Source organism: Dermacentor albipictus, chromosome 6 (genome assembly GCF_038994185.2).
Source record: "Dermacentor albipictus isolate Rhodes 1998 colony chromosome 6, USDA_Dalb.pri_finalv2, whole genome shotgun sequence".
Taxonomy (NCBI): Eukaryota; Metazoa; Arthropoda; class Arachnida; order Ixodida; family Ixodidae; genus Dermacentor; species Dermacentor albipictus.
The window spans coordinates 19,608,899-19,635,643 of NC_091826.1; the positions used below are offsets into that span (position 1 = coordinate 19,608,899).

Here is a 26,745-nt window from a genome sequence, read left to right on the forward strand (position 1 = left end):
GTAAGGGAACAAAAAAATGAACATACAATCACAGTGTGAAGGCTTAAATTTTTATTCATAGTCCCCTGTGGCAGACAAATTCTATTCACAGAAACAAAAAATTGAAGCGAGACACCTTTAAACCAGGCAAAAAAAAGAAAGGTAAAGAAAGGCCGCACCCTTCAGCTGCATATCTGGTAAAAAGCAAAAATACAGGCCTGGTAACCAGCTGAAAGCCCACCCTTTTTGTTCCTGGCAACCATAATGCACCACTAGAGAATGCCAAATGAAGGCTAATGCATAACTGACAGCTCACTAAAGCATACTCCAATTGTCATGCGGGTGACCACCTCTTGTTCTCGCAAACATCTCCACCAAGCAAACCGTGATGTAAGCTACTGCGCCCACTCTTGGTAAAAATAATTTTGCACTAACATTAGTGTGACATAGCTACTTTTGATGGCGACTGAGCCTTGCAATCGAAAATGTGACAGTGTGACATCAGTTTAAGACACACTACGGCTAAAAAAAGTGGCACAATGAAGATGGCACCTAGCCCAAGTCCAGTGCAGAGAAAAAAAACAAAAGGATTTTTTTTTTTTTAAGGCCTTCTTTTGCTTTTCATACAAACAACATTGTAAAAAGGAAGCGGGAATGCACGTTCAGCTTTCCAAGGCATGTGCTATCCCTTATGCTATCATGCAAAATGACAATAGCGTTCTTGCGGTTATCCTGACAACCTTTGTACAGTACTGGGGAGAGAGAGGGGGGGGGGCAGCAAACAAAGACTAAATGCGCTGCTTCGATTAATAAGCGACTGTAGTGCCAGTGCAGTGCATGCCTTCTCAGGAGCAGTGTTCCACAACATTTTCGAAGCTGTGGAAAGACGTGTCCCCCTGGAAGTCGCTTCATCTGCCAATAGATTTCGTCTCGTGCCAGCACTACTGCGGGCTGCTAACAAGGACTAGTATACTGCATAAGGACTGTGCCGCATTGGGAATGCTCAGTACAAGAGCTCATCTAAAGCAAGTTCTGGTAGCCTTAAACAAGGGCACGTCATACAAGTTTCTTTTGGCAGCTGTTGCTTGTGCCGATGCGGCAAGCACTGGCAGCACAGACGAGGTTGTCAGAGCAGCGTAACGCAAAATATGGCTAGTACAAATGGTGCTCTAGCATGATACAACCTATTGCACTAGAACCCTTCCCCTGATCCTCTCTCTTCAGCTCAAGTTTCCACCTCACTCCACGATATACAAACTTCTGTACAGTACGCGAGCACTTGGCCCCAGCTTGCTCCTTCCGAAGCCAAAAAAGAACGAAAGAAAAAAATTGGGGAAGGCCGAACTCGCAGATGGCCTTTGACTGACCTTGAGAAACCCCACCTTTATTCGCAAGGCAAGTGGGAGCGGTCGACATTGCAATTGCTGCACGAGCAACCGCTTTCACACATGCACACACTAGAAAGAAAGCTAGCAGTTCCTCAAGAAGCTAGCAGTTCCTTGGGCAAGCACACCCCACACAGGCACAGACATCACCAGCCCCATCTCTCTCGCCCCCCCGGAGTCCACTCTAAAGAGACGGCACCATGACTAAAGAGGATGGTCTCGAGGCGGGAGGTCACGCGGCACCGACGGAAATTGGGGCTCCTTGACCTTGATTGGAGATGCCTGGAATGTGGCTGCGGCTTAGCGTGTCCTGGATCAGAACCTCCACCATATTCCTGTCATCCTGAAGAAAGAAAAAAAAAAACGCTAGAGCCAGCTGCATGAGCAAAGTATAGCTTGCAGGATTCCCTCCTGTTGATCACAGTCCTACTAAAAAACAGTAAGCTCACCTAATAATTAGGTTCCTTTATTCAAAACTTGCTAATCCTAGCCAAAGCGCTGTCATGCTAGATTGAAACTTTCATTTCATGTGGTAAAGCCACGATCCAATTATAAGGCACACCACAGTAGGGGACCTCGGATTAGTTTTGTTTACCTAGGGTTCCTTAAGGTGCGCCTAAATCCAAGTACACTACCATTTTTCCATATTGCCCTCATCGAAATGCGGCTGCTGGGGCAGAGATTAAACTGCGTCCTAGATCTCAGCAGTTCAACACTATAGCCACTGAGCTGTTGCGGCAGGTCACAGGACAAATTGATGAAGTGGCGGGTAGGCGTGTGGACCATCACCCATGCTATTTTTTGTTCTTGTTGGACAATAATGTGCACCCACGCCTAATGCACACTCTACTTCATAACAAGCCTAATGCACGCTCGACTTCATAACAGTGAATCAACAAAAAGTGTGTGCACATTTCGTAAAGTTTTAGCAAGACAAACAACAAATTGTATTAGAACAAGCAGGTTTTCAAAGTCCTTCCCCACTTGTCATAAGGGGGGTATCTACTTTTAACTGCAATTAGTGCTAATACAGTTTATTCTGTCAACAGTAAGCTTCCTTTAGTAGCAAAATGTGCAAATCCAAGGTACAGTACCTTGTTGATGAAGCCATAGTGAACCAGCTCTGTGGCCAGCACTGATGGCGTGTCCTTTATGCTGAGCTCACAAGTCAATTGGCGATTCATTTTGTCGTCCATACGCAGCAAGAGTGTCATCTGCGAAGAAAGGCAATAGAACTGGTGCTCAAGACACCGGGTGTGCATTCATATCTTGAGAACTCCACCGTAAACAATACAGCCATGATGCTCTACACATAGCCAAACATGACTCGTACCCTGCTGCTCTCAGCGTGTCTTAGAAATGTCTGTAGAGTCAACAGATAAGGCCTTTTCTCAAAAGGATCTAATATGTCTTTATAAAACTGCTTTACCTTATGCCCCATATCACACAAGCTATATCAATAGTGCTATCGCCGACTTAGTAAAGGCCTGCCTTTGGTTAAACAACCAACGTTGATATCATCACCAACACCGATAAGGCCAATGTTGATTAAATATCACTGTGATTAAATATCACTATAGTATCACTCTCTCTGTATAATAAGTTAGGTATTTTACAAGAAGAAATCAAGTTAGCCCCGAACCATCTGTTTAAATATGTTTAACTTCTGCTCAAGGCTATGCGCATGAGGCTTTAACAAGTTCCTGCTTGCCAACGTGCAAACTTTTCTAAAATAATTAATAATCTTGCACACACTATACCGAAACAGGGGACGAGGCAATAGCACGCATTTTCTTTGGGTTTGCCTTAAGTATGTGCCTTTTGTGGGATATACACACACTCAACGATTATATATGATTAAGAAGCACCAAACTTTGAACATGACAAAGTGACAAGCAGCACACTGTTTTAAGGTGCCATCGACTTTTTCAGAGGCGTTGCTGTTGCCGGTTTTGCTTCCTTTAGGAACTTGTCTGAATAAACTGGCTCCAAGCAGGTAGTCACTGGTGTACTCTCACGATCAGAAGACTCTCAAAGGCTATGGTCGGAGACTGAAGAGCGAAATTTCTTTCAAAACAGAATTTACTTTTCACAAAACCGGCGAAGCATTAGCAAAATCATGGATTAATACCAAATTCATAAACAGTGCAAAACATTTGAAAGGGTTGGCAGATATACAAGTTGAATAAAAAGGAAAGCAGACAAACGGATGACTGATGTTAACAGGACTTACAACAAAGTTTTGAGATTCGTCTTGCTGCTTGATGTTGCACATCATGTTTATAATGCGGCGCGTCTCAGCGTCGAACGGTTCTGGTGATGCGGACTGGACAGACTCGGACACCTCAGGTGATGATGCCCGGGGCCTCACGACTGGCTGGTGCGACATTACAAATGCCGTCAAGGGGTAGATGCCATTTCTGGGTAGCAAAAAGAAAGAAAACGAAAAAGCATAAGAAGGTGGGAGAGACACAGCAAGACTAAAAAGCTAAACTCTGGGTACAAAGGCAAGTTTCATTGACTCAAACTTAATGGGAAATGCATGGCTGGCTTGAACACGAAGTCATTTGATATACTGGAGAAGTGCCGAAGAGATCTACGGACGTTTCAACCTGCAATTCGACCGTATGGAATTCAGCAATGTGCACATAAATCTGCATGCACACGAGTGCACTTGCTTTTTCACTCACGCCGGCATGTGGCTATCGCTGCCAAGAAAAACAAATCACGTGGTTTAAACCTGTGATGCTTTAACACACTTCCACATGAAGGAAAATTACAGCAACTTGTCCACTATGATTTCTCGCTGTGAAGAGTACTCTCATACAAAATAATAAACAATAAGTAATCAATAAACCTAATTATTATAGTATTTAATCAGTAATCGCTTTGCTGAATTATCTATACATCTGAAAACTCGTTCCAGCATATCAAAAACACTACAATAGGCCATGCATTAGGTTTCCCACACATCAGTCAATGTCGAGGTATCAAACTTGGTAGCAAAAATTACACACTGAGCATTACAAGGTTTATGTCCCAAATCAAACATGATCTACGAAACGTGCCATACTGTGGGACTCCAAATTAATTTCAGCCACCTGGTGTTTTCTAACGTGCACTTGAATCTAAATACACAAGAATTTTTGGACTCTGTCATCAGGCTGTGGCTGCGACAGTCAAAAATTGAACTTGTGACTACTTGTCCAGCAACAGAACACCATTGCTGCAGAATGATCACAGCGCGTACAAAATATGATCCTTTAACGGAAGTCCTCATTACCAACAAAGGAATTACTTTCACAGCTGAACTTATTCAAGCCATCCTGCAGTGAAGCCTGTCATTTCCTTCAGTCAGAAGTTATAACGGAGTGTTGATAAGTGCAACTAAGTTACACAATTTTATTCCACGGCACTGGAGACTCCACTGAAATAAGCTTAAAATGGTAGGAGGATACTTCATGAACTTTCTAGCGATTAAGCTTAAATAAATTCTGGGATTTGATGTCCCATTAGAATGATCCCATTATGAAGTGCGCCAATTATGACCACTTGTGGCTTGATAGGTGCTTTCAAATATGCTAGACACACTATACTTGAGGTTCTTGCATCCGACGTTCCTGTGGACAGTTATTGCATGGAGTCTATATTCTGTATGCTTGAATAAACTGACTGCAGGGCTCGAGAATGCTTACCCCATTCTGCAGCTGGGCACTTTTTATGGTTCTGAAGATGCAAGAACTGTGGTGAAACTACTAAACTTTCAGTGGTCACTGCTCATGGTGGATATGCACGGGTTGAACACCCACCTGACTTGATAGGCGCTTTCAAATATGCTAGACACAATATACTTGATGTTCTTGCATCTGACGCTCTTGTGGACAGTTATTGCATGGAGTCTATATTCTGTATGCTTGAATAAACCGCCTGCAGGGCTCGAATGCTTACCCCATTCTGCAGCTGGGCACTTTTTATGGTTCTGAAGATGCAAGAACTGTGGTGAAACTACTAAACTTTCAGTGGTCACTGCTCATGGTGGATATGCACGGGGTGAACACCCACCTGACATCTTCCAGCAGCTTCTCCAGCTCCAGCTTGGGCACCTCATTCTTTCGCAGCTGCACGCCAACCCTGCCGTCCCGGTGAGTAATCTCGGCAACGATGTCTGCCTGGCTGTACCTCGAAATCACGGCCTCATCCGTCAGTTGGTCTGGGTGATAAGCTGAAAGTGTGAAGGCCCACCTTATGGAACCAACAGACCACCATTCCAGCTGTGGCCGAATGGTAAAAAAAACTAGCAAAGCTATGCCACAATCCCGTGACACTGAGAACTCCAATGCATATAAAATCACACACACACACACATAAAAACGAAAGCTTCAACTGTTACTTCAATGCAAAACGGCATCTAACGTGGCAACATTAACCATGACACCACAAATGAACTTTACTAATCTTATCAGATTATATGCAAACTGGGAACTTGTAGCAGTCGACCAGTGACTATCAACAGTGCTCTACAGTACAACCATTATGCATGGCAGTTCAAGGGCGCTAACGCCAAGACACAGATTTCAAGACAATAACTGCCCCACAAATGGAGTTTCTCGCCTTGACACTCCCACAACAGATTAAAGGGACACCAAAGTGAAAAATGATTTCTTCTGCATCAGTAAATTACTTTTCTACGACACCAAAAACACCACTCTTACAACAATAAGACGTTTGGTAAGCCAGAAAAAGTGCAAGAACGAAATACGGGTGGCAACGCCTACTTAAATTACCGCACCTGGTGGCTGTGACATCATCGATTTTTATGGCATCTTCTAGGGCCTACTAATTATATATAGCGGTACAGACTGACTACACTTGTGTTCTAAAGGAACCAAATACTAAACATGGCAAGTTTCGGGAACCTTTACTCAGCCAACGCAGCCAAAATGCGAAAACATACTTTGAAATCCCTGATGTCACGCTGACGTACCGGCGCTGGGGTTTCGGCGCGAACTTCAAATACTGATACTTGGACCTTCATTTTCTCATTTAATAATCAAACTATATTTTTTTAAATGACTGCCTGCAGGGTTCTGAAACAATGCTTCATTAGTCTAAACTGATTCATTGTTTCACTTTAGTGTCCCTTTCAAGTAAATTTAGTGTGAATAAAACAGCCAAAACCAACCGAACAAAGCATGCAGCTTTAACCCTTTGCAGTAATGTGTCAGGCCCCCTCCAGACATGTAAAAATATTAGCCCTGCGTACATGGAATGGCTTCCTAGCATGTGCTGCAGACATACAACTGCTGATAATTGCACTTCATCATGTCAGCGCACTTGAAGGAATTTGCAAGCATTCTTTAGTGCTGCGAGGCATCAAGTATGGTAACCTTATCTCCACACGCATTTTACAAAAAGAATTCGCACAAGTTTAGAAGAGCACTGAAGAATAAAGGAACAATGAGGACCCTAGAGAAAACTGTTCCCATGGTTACCACCCCCAACAGGATGCTAGCTGGCGACTACACTGTAAGAAAGCCCCACAAATGAAGTAGACTTTCTGAAATAAATCACTTAAAAAACTTGCACAAGTGCTCTCTATGCATGGCGTCAATGACCATAGCGGGGGCACATGCTAATGACCGCAAAGGGTTAATTGACTGAGAAGTGTTCTCAGAGATACATGAATTCGTTAAGGCCTAATGCCTCTATCGAATTCAATACTGTGATGACCAGGTACACATTAGTGAAGCACTGTCCCAGAAGGGAGCAGCCAGAAAAGCCACAAAACAAGCACAATTTGGAAATTTTAGGTACCTATAAGAGTAAAATAATATAGAATAAAGTGATTTTAAGCTTACTGTAACTAGAGTTCCATTAAGAGACATCAACGCATTGTTATGGCAAGCACCACAGTTTCTGGTCACAGCTTTGTGGCAGCCTTCTCACTTCTTTTTTTTTTTTTAACAGTTTCTCTATGCTTTGCCACAATAAATATGCTAAGGCTGAAAACTTGCAAAAGCATGTTACGAGCAAGACAGAGGAAAAAAAAATGGCAAAACAAACATGGTGCTAATGCAGTCTTTGGTTTGCCAGTTTCCTTGCTTCTGTCCTGCTGCTAACATGCTTTTGCAAGTATATTATGAGTAACAAACTGGCCAAGGTTCACACCACGTCATGCCAAGACTGCCAAGTCCACAGCTGGCTCTTGCCAGATCAAAAATAAGCAGCTCTGATTGGTCAGTACTAGGGATGACAGAACATTTAAGAGAGCCAAGCGACGACCCCCGGTGCCACGGAACAGTTCAGCTGTCTGCCTTCAGCAAGACAGCCGATGTCCTGCTTTTCACCATACTTCCCAGTATGGAATGAAACACTACGGGGTTCCAGTTACTTTAGTGCTTCAGTGCATAAATCCAAACTGGTGTTATTCTGAAAATTCATTCCAAGTGGGTACGCCTTGCAAACCCACCGGCAACAATTTGCAAATTGCGTAACAAATTACGAAATTAGCGATTTTTTTAATTAGTTGGATATGTGTTTCAATTTCTTTTGCAACTAGTGTCTGCCTCCCTGAATAACCCAGCTCAAGGATTAGAATTACCTTATTCAAAACAGGTGACTAAAAATTCAGGAAAGCTTATTGATCACCCCATAGTGTGCATTCAGCTGGCACTGGAGCCTTCAAGGGCCTTGTTCAGTTCCCGTACAGCACTGTACAGTAATGCAGAGTGTTCCACAATATTGTACAGTAATGATTAAGGGCACTTGCGCAGTTAGTGTTCAACATGAAAGAGATTAGACTGCTAATCAGACTTCAATCAAAAGTCGGTCTGAAACCGACTGCGTGCTCTTCAGCAAGTGAAAACCCCACACGGCGGGAAGGATAGCTTGCCATAATTTGTACATACGCTGTTGAAATGCTGATAAACAAGGGCAATTCATGGTGGGAAAAATAAATTTGCACTCGATATCAGTCAAACAGAATTATCAGAATAACATGCACCCATGAACATCTACGGTTGTTTGAGACATCGTTAAACCAGCCTAGACGTCGGATCGGAAAATTAGACAACTCGACAGAAGCGTCCGAGTCTACACTGCTGCTGTCATTTAAAAATTATATTGCCGAGTCGACGAAAAAGCAAATTTTGCGCCATCTTACTGAGGAAGTGCTAGGAGCACTAGAAGCTAGCTTCGACGATAGCTCCAGTTGTAGCTTAATTATTCCGGACTCTCCAATCAGTCAAACATTGTCAAATCTGGCCACTAGTTAAAGTTCAGTAGTCATTTAAGACGGTGCAATTTCTTTAGGCCCAGTAGTGCCGGCAGTGCCATTTGAAGGCTGCTAATAAAAAAAACTATACAATGACCAGCCCTGCGGATTTGCCTGGATTGCTTCAGTGGCTACTGCCCATTTATAACAAATTTAGCCAAGGTGCACATTCATTGCAGTTGGCCTTTAAGCGCCAAGGCGCTAAGATCAAAATGGCCCAAGGCCTGGTTTCAGCAAGCCTGCCAATACCGAGGTCCCACACAACACGGCAGCCACTTCCATCACACAAAATGACATACTCACAGGCACTTTCGATGATGACATGTGCTGCCAGGACTTGCAAGGAGTGAACCTCAAAGATGACTGGATGAAAAAGCAGCTCCCTGGCAGTTGGCCTCTCCAGCGGATTTTTTCGCAGGCACTTGCGGATAAAGTCCTAAAAAAAAAAAAAGTAAGCCGAATCTAGTGCAGCACTGACCCGGTTTCAGAATTTAAAGGTACAGACAAAAGAAACTCGATCAGTTCAGACTGATACGGTGTTTCTTTAAAGCCACATAATCATTATTTTCACGACAAGAAGCTGATCATCAGAAGGGAAAAAATGAAGGTCAAGGCTTACACTTCTTTAATCTCCAAAAGTCCCACATATAATTTTTGATAAGCTAACTTTGATGCCTCAACATCCAGATATAAATGATGGTAAGGCCCACAATAGCGTTCTTGATACTCTGGAGATGGGAGTGCTGAAGTTTTGGATAGTTTAGCAAACCAATTACTAATCAACCCCATCTGTGCCTCGCTATTATCCCGAATCCAGACTAAAAATGGCTAAATTATTTTTAAACACCCCTATTTCCAACACGTTTTCACTCCTGCTTGCACTGTCCTATGGACTGTGAGCTGCCATCTGCCAAAAGCACCAGTAAGCAGCGAGGCAAAACTAGGCTCTACTGTGGCATTGCTTGAAAATGAAATGCACTGTTGACAAGCCGAGCTCGTTCTTGGCCACTTTAACCAGAAACCCGTGGACAAACCCACGGCACAGAACCAAGGTACGGAAGCAGTTAATTACTATGCTAATTATTCTGCAGCAATTTTAATTGCTTTCTTTTTGGACCAATGTACTCTCCGCGACCCTAAATGCACATAAACAAATTGTTTTAATTTTTTTTATGTGGAATGGTCTTTGAGCATTTCATTTCTGACAAACCCTAGTTGGTACATCAGTGTGTTGTCACAGATGTTAAAATTTGTTGTTTTTTCGTATTTGGGCCACTGTGGCTCAGTTACGGTGGGACGAGGAACTGTAATCACTTTTTTATTTTCTGAAACAATTTTAATAAACTTTGCACAGTTGATGTATTTTTACCAGCTGATTTCAGAAATGCAATTATTTTGATTTCCTATGATAAATCTTTTTTTATGATATCCAAAAGAGAGTGTTCTTGGTTTAGGGCCTAATGAGCTAATTAACAGAAACTTGCACGGTAACGCACAGCAAATTGAATCGAATCCAAGTGTTCAAAGTGTGTCTGAAGCTATAAATCATTGTTTTAGGTCATTTTTGAGTGAAGTTATATGTTGCCTAACTCAGTCATAAAACATGCCCATCTTGATAATAGTCACAACGAATGCCCAAATTGATATTTTTCTAAGTTCGACAACCTATAACCTCGCTTCAAAAACGGCCTGAATCAACAATTTATGGCTTGCAACACTGTGAATGTGCAGAATCTATTCCGTGTGCTGTACGGTGCTGTGCAAGTTGTTGTTAATTAGCTAATTAGGCCCTAAACAAAGAACATCCCATTTTGGATATTTAAAAAAATGTTTATCATAGAAAGAAAATTATTTCATTTTTTGAGATCAGCTGATGAAAATACGTTAACTGGGCAAATTTTATGCAAATTGTCTAAAAAATAAAGTTTAAGTGCCTCGTCCCCATTTAAGTTCAGTCGCTCACTTTTTTTCTTTTTACAATGTAGTCCATCTTCACTGATAACTAAGTAGGCCAGAGCAGATGCTGTGAAAATCCATGACACCAGGGCGAGTTGGTACAAGAAATTTCAAGGCAGTGCTGTCACCTGTAAAGTTTTTGAGTCTTTTCTGACTTATCATGCCTCCTCCCTTGGTAAGAATGGCCCATTTTGAAATTATGGAACGTAATATGCTAATACTTCTCGAACAGATTTTCTGTTTAATGTCTCTTGTCCCTTTAAGAGGAAGCATTAGCTTGGGACCAACACTGATTACAAGTTGACAATGAACAGTGAGCTGGTACTACCATTCTCTTAAGATGCGCCACTTTTTTTTTGAGAAGCTTGGTTCAAATTACATGAAACACTTGGTAGAATGTGTTGCCTTATCTGCCAAGCAAAAACTTTGCTGGGAGAGGCTACAGAAAGAACGAGTTAGTACCTTTTGCTGAACGTTTTCTAAAGACTCGATCGTCTTGTTGACGACTTCTTCGGTGATTTGCGTGCCCGAATCACCATTTCCAGGAATCTCCAGTGCTGCCATCTAGGAGAAAAGGTAAGCATCTAAGACACCGAAGTAAGAGCAGGCAAGTCAGTAGGGCGTGGCATATATCCACACACATGAAAATGAAAAAAGAAAAGGATGACTTACCATCTTGCGCCAGAAGCCGTCAAACTGCACGCTACAGTGTTTTTCAGGCTAGGCAGAATTTCAAGCCCTCCCGCTAAAAGCAGAGACTAAAACTAAAGAATAAAAGCTTCACCAATTTCAGTGGCCATGCAAGGCAGTAAAGAACTTGAGGCAAATCTGCAGACAAATTGCACTGCTGTCAATATCAGCCTTTGTCTCTGAAGACATTGGCATGCAAAGAACTGCGCCTTCGTTAGTGCACTCTAAGGACTGTCCTGCGATAGGCTTCCTGTTCGGCTTCAGAAAGCAAAACAAGGATGGGTAAACAGTCACTCGGATGAACTTTGGTTTGTGGGACTGCACCTGGGAATGACCAACGCTACGGAGCCCAGCATGGGCAACATATTCCACCTTGTATCCTTAAATGGAGAGTCGGACTTTCTTGATCTCCCAGCACCTCAGCGAGAAACAATTCCTTGCTTTCAGCAAGCTGGCATTACTGTATACAAGGAGCAATGAATGCCCCATATTTTACAAACGTTTGCACTTACTGCATTATGTCCTTCCCCCCTGCCCCTCGATATCTTTTCATCTTTGCACCTTATGATCACCTTGCTAATTGGATTCATCATTCTCTTATGGTCAATGATAACACAACCATGGTGCTGTCACTCAAAGACCCAAATCAAGAGAGGCTGCTAGAGACGCTGTTGCGGAAAGCTTAGCATTATTCAGAGCCATCTCGGGATTCCTTAAATGCGTGATCAAGGAACGGGACACAAGCACCTCCACATTCCCCCCTCAGCGGAATAAGGCTGCCATGCCTAGGCATCCAACCCACGAGCTCGTGCTCAGCAACAAAACATTGTATAGTCAGTATGCCACTACCAGTGGGTATTGCTGCAGTGGAACACATTAACTATACTTCAGTCAAATGGCATAAGCCATAAAAGCTATGAGCAGGCAAAGTAATTTCAGCTTTAACCTTTATCCCAAGAACCGCGCAGATTTACGCCTGTCTGCCACTCTGCACCAGCCACTGCCGAAAACACTGTTGCAGTTGATGTCTTCAATTGGCAACCGAAAAAATTTGAAAAAAAAAAGTAAAAGAAAGAAGTCACTCACCTCGAGAGCACACATCCCAAACGAGTATATGTCAGCAGCGGGTGTTACAACAGGTGCAGCTGGAAAAAGAAAGGAACAAGTCGGAACAAAAACCTCATGTCAGAGAAGTCAATTTAGAAGGAAGCGATGTTACAGCAATGCTAAGGAATTAAGTTACGCTAGAGCAAGTTGGGACACAAGATTAAAAAAACATATATATATCAGCGGTTACTGACCCTCAACAACAAATGGTCTAACGAGAGAGGAAGAGAAAAGAAGGAAAAATGAGAAAGAAGCACGTCACAAGAGAGGTCGATGTCGCCACCGAGAGGAAAAGATAGAAGACAGCAGCGGCCCAGTGCCAGACACGTACTCGACTTACTTCCATACTCGGGCGCCACAAAGTGCACATTCTTGATGTTTTCACGAAAAGTCTTGACATGGTGGTTGATTGCATCAGGCGCCACTGAAATAATAAAGGGAGGAGGTGGAGGCAAGGTCTCACGATGACAACATTGCCAAACTGTAGAAAAACATATAAAGCATGTTTGGAGCACACATATTAAGTCACCCTGCCTTAAGGAAAGGGACAGAAAAGTGGACAGCCAGGACAGTACCAAGAGTGCTTAGGCTTTTGACATGATTTACATAAGCAGACACCTTTCGAGACAGCTTTTACTAGGTGCAACAAATCTCTCCCTAAAGCTTGTAGAGCATAATGGAAGATTAATAATGGGAAATAATATGTGTAGTTATGTTAAAACACATTTCAATCAATCAGCTTACCATGTGGGGTAATTTCACCATAAGAGATAGTAGCAAGTCTTGCACACGCAAGAGAGCCTGGAAATTAAATGCCGACGTGACGCACGTATACAAAGGCAGCTTGCCAAGCACATTTTGGTGCAGAGTAAGGCAGCAAACATGAGCACCCCAATGTTACCCGGTAAAGATGGCATGGTGTCCCCAAGTCCCCTGTTACACACACATTAAAAAATAATTGCAGTGTACCTACAGTCGTACACTGACATGCCACTCGCCTAAATGCTCACAACTTAAGAGGAAGCTTTAGCTCGGAGGCTCCTATCTAAATACATGTAAAAGGAGAATTTGTTTTTCTCGGCAACCACTGCACCAAATTTGACGAGATTTGTTGCATTTAAAAGAAAAACTTAAAATCTAGCGACTGTTGGTTTCGAATTATTGAGTTAGGTCGTCTATTTCTTATTAAAAATTGGCAAAAATTGAAAATTTTCAGAAAACGAAACTATCAAGTTTGCAACTCTAACTCAACAACGAAAAATGATAATACAATTCTGTGAATTGCACCTAATAGTACATCTAAAACGGACAAAATTGATATGTTACACATGAATATAAAAAAATTCAGTAATATGGAAATACAGCTTTTGCAGAACCCTTGTAAACAATGTTAACAAATTCACGTAAGATGTAAAATAACATATGGAATTTGTCCGCTTTGAATGATCTAATGAATGCCGTTTACAGAACCACGATATCTCTTCTTGATGCAGAGCTATGAATTTGTAAACTTCATGCTTCTATTTTTTTCAAACGGTCGTATATTTGAAAATCTTTTTAACAAAATCCATGCCCTAAATCGAAATTGCAACAAATCGCTCAAATGCAACAAATTTCATTAAAATCGGTCTAGGGGTTACCTCAGAAAAACGTTTTTGCGTTTTACATGTATTGGAATAGGCCACGTCGGAGTTCGGCCCGAGCTAAAGCTTCCTCTTAAGACCCGATTACCACAACATTAACACAGTGCACTGAAATTACAAAGTGTGGATGGAATGCAAAGCAGTTGGCTATTATTTTAACTTCTGTCTCTTAAGTTTCTGACATCCTTTTTTGCAGATGTGCACGAGTTTATTTCTTTCTCTATTAAATTGTACTCAGAGAAAATGTTGAGAGTCACTTTAGCATATGCTAAAGAGGATCAAGGCGAAAGCCTGCACGCACATGAGACATTCATTACATTACTTGACATTTTCGTTCTAATGCATTGTTACATCCTATTGTTTTCTCCCACCAAAGGTCATGGGTTCCAGTGCCTTAATTAATCTTATCTTAATGAACTGTGCCTTAATTCACTTTCCTATAATTAACACCAAAGGCCGTGGGTTTGAGTCCCACCGAAGCTCAAGGGTTTCACCCCCAATTTTGGTGGCAATGAATTTTGCTGCCATAATGCCGTACGGTCAAATTTTCGGCCCATGAGCTGTTTAAGGCTTTCACCTTAATAGGTGCATCAAAAGCAAATGCCGAAACAATCTTCCCCTTTTGATGATGCCCGGTCAAACAAAATGATGAAATTTAACCTCCTGAACCAGCATACCCACTCTGAATTCTCATCGCTGTCCCGCTGTACTTGGATTGAAGGTAATGTCGAAGGGAATGCTATTGCGGATTTTTCCAGTTAAGCCTTTAAGGGTCAATGACGTAAATATGCGGCGCCGCAAACAAGTCCAAAAATGGTTGATGCCGTATATTTACGGTGCCGTCTGTACGTTTAAAAAGCGCGCCAATTTCCCAACTTTTTCTTTTCCGTCATGTGCTGACACTATGTGGGAATACAGGGAATTTTTTTTGCCCACCTCCCTCTCTCAGTTTTCGTTGCACGGTTTGTTTTAGAGCTAGCTTGCTCCTGCGCGTCTATATACTATCGCTCGGGCATCAGCGTGCGTATGCGCCGGGTTTGGGTTTTGTTCAGCGGGCGGATTTGGCTTCTTGCACTCGCGAAACTGATGGCTATCTTGTTACTAATCACTCAAAGGGCGACTGCTTGTTTCTTGCTCGTTTAGTGCTCACAGGGGTGCGCATAGGAAGGATGCCACCATGCATGCTTTCTGTTGCATTTTTTTTTGTTTAGACTTGAGAAAACTAATTGCCTCTGGTTGGAGATAAGATGAAGATTAGCGAAAGTTTGTCGCACATTTGCTTTTTTGACGGGCACACAGCCACGCAGTTTTCTTGAGCGAGTGCACCTATGCGGTTTGATTAAGCTATGGATGTACATATTAGTGTAAGAGCAGGAACATTTGAGTCTTGCAAAATATTCCCGTGTGCGTGTATAACAATGCATCAAATTTTTAATTCTTATAAGTTTATTTTCTTTTTTATTGTTGTTATTCATGAATGAAGAGTACATACATACCAACTCAAAAAATTTTTTCTCACTTTACGGTCGCCCTAGAAAAATTACGGTAATTTTTTTTTCGAAATAAATCTAAGAAGAATTAGAATCTGCCATAAAAAAAAATCCACTCTCGGCGGTCACATAAGGCGAAAAAAATTGACCCTCAAAGGGTTAACTTTTGAGGAAAGTAGGGGGGGGGGGAGGGGTTGCACTTGCTCTACCTCACTCCTTCTGAATGTTTCTATTCCCACTTCCTTGCTCTTTGATCACGAGGGCTAAACAGGCTTGTCACAGTATAAACACATCAAGCTCCCCTTCGGCCTGCTAAAGGCTGCTCTACCAGCATGCTTCTTGGCAACAATGGGGTAGTGAAACATGTTATGAAGTTGGTCTATAACAGCCCGACTATCGAGGTGCTGGAGCAAAGGTCGGCGGACTCACTCACATGGACAAAGACTATCGCACAGCTGTAAATGAGTGTAAAGTGAGTGCGAGTATTAGTGAATAATGAAGGGTCTGAGCAGATGCGAGTATGAATGGATGCTAATGCTAGAGAGTTAGTGGATATGAGTACGAACATGCTGGTTAATGTGAGTACGAACAATAATCAGTGGCAGCAAGTATGTATGTATGTATGTATGTATGTATGTATGTATGTATGTATGTATGTATGTATGTATGTATGTATGTATGCATGTATGTATGTATGCATGCATGTATGCAAAAAGGTGCTGGTGAGTGGGAGCAGATGCTCCCACTCGCCAGAGAGTATGCTTATGAGTGGGTGCCGGTGAGTCTGGTTTGAAGTGACTGAATGCAAGTGAATGCTGACAAGTACAAGTGTACATGAGTATGAGCGAGCCTACAAAGTTAGAGCAAGTACAGGCGAGTGACCACTTATTCTGCTGAACTATGTGCTGGAATGCACAGCAAACAGAGAAACAAAATGGAGAAAGCGAGGGACAACGCACCAGATCCAATCTTGACGAGGCCGTTGTGCTGGATGAAAATGGTGTCGCATGTCATATTCCCGTGCAGGATGGGTGGCTGACAAGAGTGGAGGTAACTGTCGAGGGGTGGAGGGGGGAGGAACAGAGCAGTGAGAGAGAGGCCCGCACCTAGCGCCTCGAGCCCACCGCGGCAAAGAGTGCGGCACGGCCGTCAGCCAAGAACAGGCAACAAGTTCGGCAGCGGGGACTGTGCGACAGTCCCGCTGCCGCAATAAGTAACATCAAATGCTGGGACCACACCTTAGGGCCGAGAGAATCTGGTTGCACCATCTCTTCCATGCCTAAAACAAAAATTGCAAAGGTGATGACGCGTGCCAGTGACACGACGCAGTGCACGGTGAGCACAGTAGCAGCAGGCGGCAACAACTTTTGGCCAAGAGGTCTTGCGTGTGGAGACTGAGCTACACACCACTCGATCTGGTTTCACCACCGGACTGAGTGAAAAATCTTGAAAGCAGAAACCCTTAGGACTACTGAAGAAGTGCAAAAGATGATCTGCCCTATTTAAGCTACGTTCAATTAAAAGTTGACTGGCAACCTGCATCTTGGGTTCTTAATCATGGCAGACTGGAAAGATCTTCAGTAAACCTATTCAACAGAAAGATTTATAAGTGGTATGGATGCTGCCTTGCTTATTCGAGGCAGCCGATGGCCAATGAGAAAGACAGTCATGTAGGTCAGTCTCCAGTGCCAACAAAGATGGCAAGCCAATTTATAGTCAACGTGAAGAACGCACTGAGCAGAGTAAAATATATCTGCGCAATTGCTACCAGTCTTGTGGCTGTGGTGGTAAATGAGGTACAGGGCCTAGTGAACAGAACCTGGACTGAAAGTTCTAAGTCTAGATGAGTCGTAGCTCAAGTGAATTCCAGTAAAGACTACCACCCAACTGCAATTACAGTTCTCCGTATATAGTGCTTATGCGTGTCTACTCTATGGTGTTATATCCCACATTCCTTCATTCACACCGATTTATGACACTTTATGACAACAAATACTTTATGACACTAACATGCGAAACAAGCGCAGGTGTTGAATGGTAGACTTCATAACAAGACAGGGCCACAATGCTTTGTAAATTTGCATGGGTATACTATTAAAATAATGCTTTAAAAGCTACAGAGAGTAACTATAATGCTACTGCTAGGCCCCAAGCTACAATAATTGCAGCTTTGCATGCAAGCACCAGACATTCACGTTGAATGCAATTGAGCTTGGCCATCATTGAAGCATAATCCAATCAAGCCACTGAATTCTCGCTTTTTTACTGGTTCATTATAAAAACAAAATTCAGAAGTAAAATAAAGCTATCATAATTAAATAACCATTAAGGACTGTGCTATCATTAACCTTGCCTAGATATTTCATGCAAGAAAGAAAGCTAATTCAAAACTTCCGAGAAAACGTGATAGACAAACTGGCATTACAAGAACACAACCACCAGACAGTTTTAGTTTAGTGTTGGCTTACGGTCCGCTCTGCTCACATTTCATGTGCTAAACTGCATTGATATAGCATTTTGGAAAACAGTGCTTCCAAAAGGTGCAGGCAATGCAGAGTCGGCTTGGTTACAAAAGAACAAATAAGTCAAGTGGACACACTGTCAACCTCTTGTAAATCAGCTCCACAATGGAGCACAGGCAGTGCTCTGCCTTCTGCTGCCGGCGTGAGGGTTGTGCCCACTAGCATTTCCAGTGAGCAGCTCTGTGCAAATTGTTACAGTACACTGGCTGAAGTAAAGTCGACGACAAACACTCAGTTAAAAGTCTCAAATAGTAGATGACCCAAATTTCAAAGTGCAAACTTCCTAGCTTAATACACTGGAAACACTGTGATCCACTATACTGGCAAAGAATCACGAATCAGAGCTTCAGCACAGTGCAAACTCCTTACTGCGTTAAGCCACAAATGAAAAAAAAAGAATATCAGAGCTACTTTCTACGTAACTTTAAGCTTTTTTGTTTGTTTGTTTAACAGAAGGATGCAAACCAGTGCAGATTTGCAAAATAAAGAAAGTGGGAGTGCGTTGATACTCAAAATAAGCATAAAAAGTAAGTTGCAGTTAACAGTTAGTACTTTGTAGCATAGGTTCAAACTTACTTGCAAAGCAAAGCACATCAATAGTGCATTAAGGCACTAAGGAAGGCAATGAGTGTAGATTAATACAGGCAATTTTATATGTGAAACTAAGACTTGAGTAACCTTGCAGCTAATGGTCATTAACAATCTCTCACAAGGGAGATTGCACACATATTTCTTCATCTTTGACTTACAGCAGCAATACTAAATTTTCAGATATGATTTAGGGGAGGGAAAATGCTAATATATGTTGACTGAGCATGTCCTTACTACAGAGAGAGAAATGCATTTGTTCTTTTTTTCCCTTGACCACCCTTGCAAGCCAAACATGCAAAGTGATAAGAGGGCAGTGTAACACAACAAAGTGCTGATGCAGGAGATGCAATTACATAAGATAAGGCATCACTGTACAGTCATCCATCTACAAAAGTTTATGGACCACAGCATCTGAGAAAACATTACATTTCTGAGTGATTTGTGACCAAAGGCAGTAAAACCCACACATCACAACGTTGTACAGGCCAAAAGTCAGAACGCGAGGTTGCATTCCAAGGCTGCCGAGATACATTTTTCTCAGATCCAGCGGTCCATAAACCTTTGAGGCTGAATGTACGCAAGAGAGTAGTCAACACAATGTAGAGGCATAAAAACATAGTCAACACAACGTCTAATGGCAGCAAACAAGCCGACACTTTTTTTCTCTCTCTCTTTAATCAGTGAAGTGCAGGTAATGTTGAAGTCAACTCACTCCTGTAAAAATCTTGAAACCTAACAGCAGGGTCAAAATAAGACTTACGGTTAATAAGCTACATTTATATAAAGTTTCCAATGCTGCAGTACTGCATTGCAAAAAGAAAGAAAGAAAAAGGTTGCACCTACAGAGTGTATAGTAGATTTCCCCCCAATTATTTAATAACAACGCCAATCACAAATTGCCTGAGTGCCTTGCAGCTGGGCAGGGACCTCGCAGTGAATGGAAAAGCCTAGCAGACGATGCTGTGATAAACACGTGCTTCACCCTTGCACATGTGGCGGCTCGTCCTACATTATTCAAGAATTGGGCAGCGCTACAAACATCCAAATATATGCAACAATGTGGCAATAAGCAAGTAGCGCTTACGGTATTCATATCCTGCACTTTACTGTACTAAAGAGAGACGAGTGTTGCCTTCAAGGGGCCCAGAAAAGGCAGCAGAAGCACGAGAAGAAAAAAATTCAACCTTACACTTCTTTACCTAGCAGATTTGGCAAGCTTTACCTGAAAAATTCAAGCCAATATATACATACATATATATATATATATATCCATGCATATCTTGGGCTAGACTGATCGCTTACATCTCGACGACTCTGGCAGTACAAGCCTGATAGAAAATATTGACTTGTGAATGAGTGACACTTCTCCCAGAATCTATTGCTCCTACATGTAAACTGTGCCAGCAATGATGTTCCCAATGCAAGACATTCCAAGTGGAACTATGTTTTCAAAACTATGGATCACTTCTTCTGGAGAGTGATTTAAAAAATTGCTGTGCAATTCACTTGTAAGAGAGTACCGAGATTTCAATTTGTATTATTTATAAACAAAGAAATAAGAACTGCCAGGCATCAGAATACCCAGAAAAATTATTGAAATACCTATTTTTGCAAGCTAGTTTCGGTACACAGGACGCTTTTATTCCATTCCTGCAATTGCAGCCAGAACTTCGGGACATACCAAACTTGAGTACCTGAATGCGATCATGATGATTACGTGAGAGAGAGTTTAGTTCCATGTAATCATCCAACGAAACAGGTTGGCACATCACCATCTCAGACTCAAAAAATCTTTTCCACTATTTCGCATTCTTTACCTTCCAATTTGCCTTGACTTCATGTTTTCATTCAGAGTCTATTCTTTAACAGCTATTCCTAGGTGGCAAACTTTTGTCAGTGCTGTCTCACTCCACGAAATCTACAAATTCTCAGCTTCTGCCGTTTTTTACAGAACCCCCTTCAGGCCCATTTTAAATAGACAGTTTCAAAAGAGAAAAGGAAAAGAAAAAGAAGGTGCGTTAGTATTAGCACGTACCTGCAGGGGGAGCTTGATGACATTTCGCTTCGTTTTCTTTAGGAACTGCTTCAGCGATCCGCTGGACATGTACTCAGTGATGAAAATGACTCTTGGCTTTTCCGAGTCCTTGTCCATCCAGTACTTGTGGATCTTGACTATGTTTGGGTGCTCAAGTTGAGCCAAGCTGTCAAAGACCTCACGTATTTTCTCCTGCAACAACAAGTGCCAGATTCCACGTTGTGTTGGTGTGCGAGGAGGGACTGCTGCGTCCTCGGCTGTTACAACTCGAGCTCCGACGGACACCTTCAAAGGTCGCATGCACAGTTTTACTGGGTAGAATGACTTCAATTTACCATGTACCTAAGACAGTACAAACGGACTCAACGCAACAGACACCTTTCCCTCCTGCCACATTACCATCAGCCTAATCAAGTCCATGACAATGCCAAGTTGAACACTAATGACAATCGAGACTGAGCAAGACAACTGCCTACAGAGATTTCTAGGGGTGTACGAAAATTCCATACTTTTGAATACTGAATCAAAATTTAAAGGTGTTTAACGTCCCAAAACTACAGAGCCACAATAAGGGATGCCACATGGAGGGCGCCGAATTAATGTGGACCATACTGGAAAGGAAAGTGGGGTGGGGTCTTTAACGTGCACTTAATTTTCCTATCATCCTGCTCAAAACGCACCAGCAGTGACAAGGAACCAAACCAGTGACCGTGTGCTTAGCCGCAGAACATCACAGCCACTGAGCACCAGTTTTTGAATCGAATTGTTCTAATTTTGAACTGAATTGTTTCTTGAATCGAGTAGACAATATCTGAAATTGTCAACTGCGCGCAAAGTTACACGGTGAAGCACACTACATTGCTCAGCCAGACCAGACTTCTCCGGCTAAGATGCAATCATTCGTTGTCTTCAAAGAGTCCCAACTATGCAAATAAACTGACCACTTGTTCCTAATGATCCACCTGTACTTTTAAGGACAGAAACTTGGCAATGCTGTGAATAAAGTTGAAGCCAGTCACAACATTCAAGTCGCATTCAAGACAAAATTACCTTGAATACAGTAAAAGCTCGTTAATTCGAACCGCAAGGGGAAGCCGCTTCAGTTCGAATTAACGAAAGTTCGAAGTAACGAAAGTGAAGGAGGGCAACAGTACACTGCGATTTGGAAGCAGTAGGGCATGTCAGAAATTTGGCGTGTCAGAAAGTGATGGCGTGTGCCCGCGGCACACGCCATCTTCAAGTCGAAGCTCTGGGTCCGACTGTGCCACACCACCGATGTCCACCGAAACGAACGTTAGCCGAGGCTTAACACCATCGCAATGAATCGCGACGGCCGATACCTCCTAAGCTGAAAACAGAGGTGCACAACCGATGAAGACTGCCGAGACAAAGACGCTGAACATGTGAAGGTGGCGAAGGCCCTGATTCGTTGGTTCTTGATTGCAAGCGCAGCTGCGACGTACTTGATTCGCTGTGTTTTGGAGCTTGCCGTGCCATCTCCGCACAACATTAGCAGCTGTACAAGATTTGCAAAGCCTCCGAGATTCGCAACGGGCAAGAAGTCTCCCAAGTTACGTAGAACGGAGAGGCGGCAGCCGCCACTGCCTTCTGGCTGACCCCGCGTCGGTTAGATTTTTGTCCGATTTTGCCTTCTCTCGTCGTTCTCTCCGTTTCGGAGGCAATACAGCCTTGTGTGTAGGCAGTAGGCGCGTTTCTCTGGCCGTGTGCCAGGCGAGCGCAGTTCGAATTATCCGTGAGGGAACCTTCTCGCGTTCGAATTAACGGACTTTCTTATACATAGACTTCTATGGAGCTTGGCCAGACCAAATCGTACAGTTCGAATTATCCATAAATTCGAATTATTGAAGTTCGAATTAACGAGCTTTCACTGTATATCCAAAATCCATTAAAGCATATGTTCATTACATGCCAATATCAACCAGAAACATTTTTTTTTGTTTACTTGCAAAATTCGGGAGCGTTGGCAGGTATGTGTTTGGCACATACACTGCAGCACATGCTCTTTCGGCATGCAAGAAGAGTCCAACACCCAACTAAAGTCTTCAAGGGAGTTTTATTTTTCCTTTCAACCTATATATAGAAGAGTTTTAGAAAGACAACAAACTCACTTTCTTTGGCAGCAAAACTATATATCCCAAATTTCCCTCAAACTCGGATTTTCACTGAATAGTTGTACTTTTGCCTCCACGAATGGTTAAATGAGTTAATGGCAGAACATTTTTGGCTTAAGTGGATCATTTCCAACATTTAGTCACAGGTCCTTACGCAAGAAGATGCAGCCATCTTGAATGTCCAAACCCTCTGAACACTAGAAGAGGACTGGCAAGCAGTGCAGGGCCCTAAACAATGTACTGCACTAGCTTTCTACTAACCAGTTTTGGTACCCGGAAGGTGAATTCATCATCGCACATTTACTTACTTTGTTCCTATCATCGTTGCTGCTGCCGTGAGTGAGTGAGGCCAAAAAAAAAAACAAGTGCAAACCTTTTTTTTTTCTTTTTGCAACAGCATCCCTAGCCCTATGGCTACACGATGTCAGGAAGTACTGCTGCGTGTCATGGCACCGCAATAATATTGATGATGCCAACTCGGCATTTCGAGAAGTCTTTGGCATCAAATTGAAACGCCTTTAAAGTGTTTCTTAACCTTCATATTTGCCAAGTGTCATCCTCTTAACGATGAGATCCGTGCGGTACATTTTTTATAACTTCGAAAATATGTCAGTACTTCGTTTTAAAACTTTGCTACCATAAGAACCATGTGCCACATACACAAAAAAACACTGTCAGACGTGGCTGATAAGATTCCACCAGTGTGGTACAGTATTTATATTTAACAAATCTACCGCGTAAGACACACCCTGCAACGTAATAAAAGCTAATGACATACACAGCATTTACAAGACTGAAGGCAAAAGTTTACGCTATAATTTCTCTCCCAACTTGGGAATAACAAAATAGCTCTAGAGCCATCACGTCTATAACACGCTTAACTAGCAGGCCCACCTGACACTACCAACAAAGCAACCTTGTGCCATACTTTGCATGCACTGACCCATTTAAGTGTACCCCCCCCACCCCTGCCGCCCCGAGGATGACACATGAATGGAATTGCTTCACTAAAGCAGATCAGACTGCAAAATAAACATTATTGTGCATACGATGCTGTTACTTATTGTGTTGTGTATTGCTGTTTTATCTTCCTTTATATTGCCTGCCCTGCTTGCACCTTGGGTCCGCAAAAGTAAAATAGTAAAGATTACGTGCAATGTTTTCAGTAGGGTCTCCTACCTCTTTGGCCTTGAAATTTTTTCTTTCAGAGAACTTGACTTCGTTCCAGACAACCTCAACACCCTCATCGGTGTCCATTGCAAGGTAGGCAGCATCTATGCCTGGAATGTCCCGCTGCTGAACCTGTAGATGAGAGTGAGAGAAAAAAAAACATGTCAGTATGCAAGCCGGCGTAAATAAATGAAGCAAAGCCAGCAAGCCAATACATTGGCTATACTGCAGACTCCCGTTGAAGATGTACTGACATGACATTCTCCAATTTTTACTTTTGAGTAATCTCTTTAAACCTGAAGCCCGCTCAAGGACAATTCCTTTGCTACCGACTGGTATATCATGAACATGAAAATGCTCGTTAGATGCTAAATGCAGCATCTCAACACGTATGGAGAAAGTAACTGCATTCTCATTATCGTTGTCATAAAAAACAATTTTATTGGTCTAAACAAACAGATAAATATCTAACATAGTGTGGTACGTTGTCATGTTGATGAAACATCCTCTATTTTCATGTCAACTCGCAATAATGGAAAAGCACTTTATGGGTGCCTTTCATCGTCTGTGACAACACAGCCGCCTATGTCAAATTATAGTGTCAATTTTCTCTAAAGCCGACAGAATAACATGCCTAAACCACTTTCACAGGGTTCCACATACCATACCCCCCCCTGATCGCTGCTATTTCGTAACAGAATTCTCACAACAAAGGTGTTGTTTGCTTCAATCAATGCAAACAGCACAGTGCAATATTGTGAGGCCTGGTTAAATTATAGAGGGTCTGATCGACTGTACAATAGAGGAGGAAAGTGTGCGCAGCATCTGACGTGCAAAGAAGTCCACAGCTGTCAAAAGGGTTGCCAAAACTTGAGGCCATTGTTTCGTACAATGGGTGCAATTGCACGAGCAGTTTCTGCACGAAGCGAAAATTGCGTTAGCGAATGAAATTTTTCTGGAATTCGCGCAACTTCCTTAGAGTTAGAGAAGCTGAGCACAATGCCAGACATTTTTGGTGCACAGTCTTGCCACGCTTACCACTGAGTTCCCTACCATACTACCCTAATTGTATCACGCACAACCATCTCTATTCCTCCATATGCTTTGTTGCACACGTGTAACAGTTCCAAAGCTTTCTAGCATTTTATTGTTCACGTGACTGCTGCGCCCGGTACACCATACAGAAGTCGGCGTCTTCTTTTTTTTTTTTTTCTTCACAGCGCTTGCATTGTGGGCAGACGATTCGCGCCAAATCCCAAGAGTATTTTTTTTTTGCCTTGTTTTTTCCTGTGGCAAGTTGTAACCGTTGTAATAAAAGGCGAGAAGATAGGGGGGGGGGGGGGGGCGGTTCAATTGACATCGGCTCACTATTTTGTCCCTCTCTCGCTCGGCGCGATCCGGAGCACAATCGCCAACTGAAACTGTTTCCGAAACTATCCGCGCTGAACCGTCCCATGTTGTAACAGACCGGTGCAGCGACTAACGTTCTTTCGGCGGGACTGAAATGATAATTAAACGTCTCGTGCATGACGTCATCACAAAACAGCACAGACGTGAAAGAACGCGCGCGCGCACGCATACACATTCACGCACACGTGTACGTACGAAGAAAAAATAAAAAAAAAATGAACGGGACCACTACGGCTGAGCAGCCGTTGTCACACGACTGTCAACCGCAGCTTAACCCTTCTACGCATATGCCTGAGTCACGAAGCTCCGCGCTCGGCGATAGTCGTTTGTAAATCATCAGGGGGCCTGACAAACAACCCTGACCTCGTGGGTGCGATCGCCCCGACGCGCTCCGACAACTTGCGCAAGCAAAGAGAAAATAAAAATAAAACTGCTAAAAAGCTAGAACAGCAGCAGCCGGGGCGTTTCCAAACCGCTGGCTTGAGAAGGCCATGGATAGAGTCAAGGGGACGGCTACATCCGTCGATCTTTGACGTGATTTGATCCGCGGACATTGATTAAACGGCCAAGATGGGACGGTGGCATTTGGGCAGACGCCGAGAATAGGTTTGCCGGACGAATTGTCAAACGACGCCTCGTTAGCGCAGCCCTATGCAACCCAATTTGCTTAATTCTCTATTTTCTTTGCAGAAAAATACGTTTAAGGTTGGTTGCGGTCAACGAGAGAACTGGTTGATCGAAAGCGTTACCTCTTCCCTCCGCTTGAGCCATCGGCCACAAGGGCTCTCTTCTAGGACTTCGCTTTCATCTTCGGAATCGTCGCCGCTCCCACGCTGTTCGTTGGATTCCTGAGGGATCTTGTCTTTCGCGTCACCCATGGTCGCAACAGAAGGCTTCGTGAAAGCTGTATCATGCGGAACACATCGAAATAGGGGCCTACCACCACCGGGACCAGATTTAAGGCTGTATACGATACCAACGATACTAAAATCGTGTCAAACGGTGCGTATACCAACACGACGCAAAGCGCACAATGCACGCACAACGCCGTCCACACGCCATTAAATACACCATTTAGGCTGAGTTAGCGTAGGGCTATCCTTGTTAGATGGTTGGCGGTAAGAGCTAGACGGCTATAACCTACCTAAAGCATCAATAAGTAAAGTAAATCTTCAATTTCTTTGAAGTTATTAAAACAAACATTAACTCTTATTATGAGATCAACGCGTTATTAGGAATGTGTGCGTTTTTGCAATAAATCTTGGTAAATATGCTTAATTTGGACATACATATATATCGCAACTTCCGGAGTAACTTGGCTGCTGGCTTGCCGTTTCCGCGAGCGAAAAAAGTGCGCCGCTA

At 42.9% G+C, this 26,745-nt stretch overlaps 1 protein-coding gene across 5 annotated transcripts; it reads right to left on the bottom strand.

The window, feature by feature from the left end:
- Positions 1-34: 34 nt before the first annotated feature.
- Positions 35-26,515, bottom strand: Madm (MLF1-adaptor molecule). 5 transcript variants are annotated; one of them, XM_065455334.1, is made up of 14 exons: positions 26,133-26,515; positions 23,983-24,105; positions 20,672-20,863; positions 16,762-16,802; positions 16,483-16,577; positions 13,135-13,191; positions 12,722-12,814; positions 12,370-12,428; positions 11,056-11,157; positions 8,941-9,073; positions 5,427-5,574; positions 3,598-3,784; positions 2,459-2,578; positions 35-1,707 (listed from the first exon to the last, which is right to left on the bottom strand). In XM_065455334.1, exons 1-14 carry the CDS (start codon positions 26,259-26,261, stop codon positions 1,597-1,599), a joined length of 1,590 nt encoding a protein of 529 aa, XP_065311406.1. In that variant the 5' UTR covers positions 26,262-26,515; the 3' UTR covers positions 35-1,596. The 5 variants fall into 5 exon arrangements, with proteins under 5 accessions (XP_065311406.1, XP_065311404.1, XP_065311405.1 ...); XM_065455332.1 differs by having other exon boundaries at positions 5,427-5,586; positions 26,133-26,505; XM_065455333.1 differs by having other exon boundaries at positions 5,427-5,586; positions 12,731-12,814; positions 26,133-26,503.
- Positions 26,516-26,745: the final 230 nt, after the last annotated feature.

Coding starts and splice junctions, on each gene's coding strand:
- Madm (XM_065455332.1), bottom strand. CDS start 26,261: ATGGGTGACGCGAAAGACAAGATCCCTCAGGAATCCAACGAACAGCGT. Junction 11,158..12,369: donor TTGGGATGTGTGCTCTCGAG/GTGAGTGACTTC, acceptor CTTTTCTCCTAG/ATGGCAGCACTGGAGATTCC. Junction 3,785..5,426: donor AAGCTGCTGGAAGATGTCAG/GTGGGTGTTCAC, acceptor TTTGCTACCCAG/AAATGGCATCTACCCCTTGA.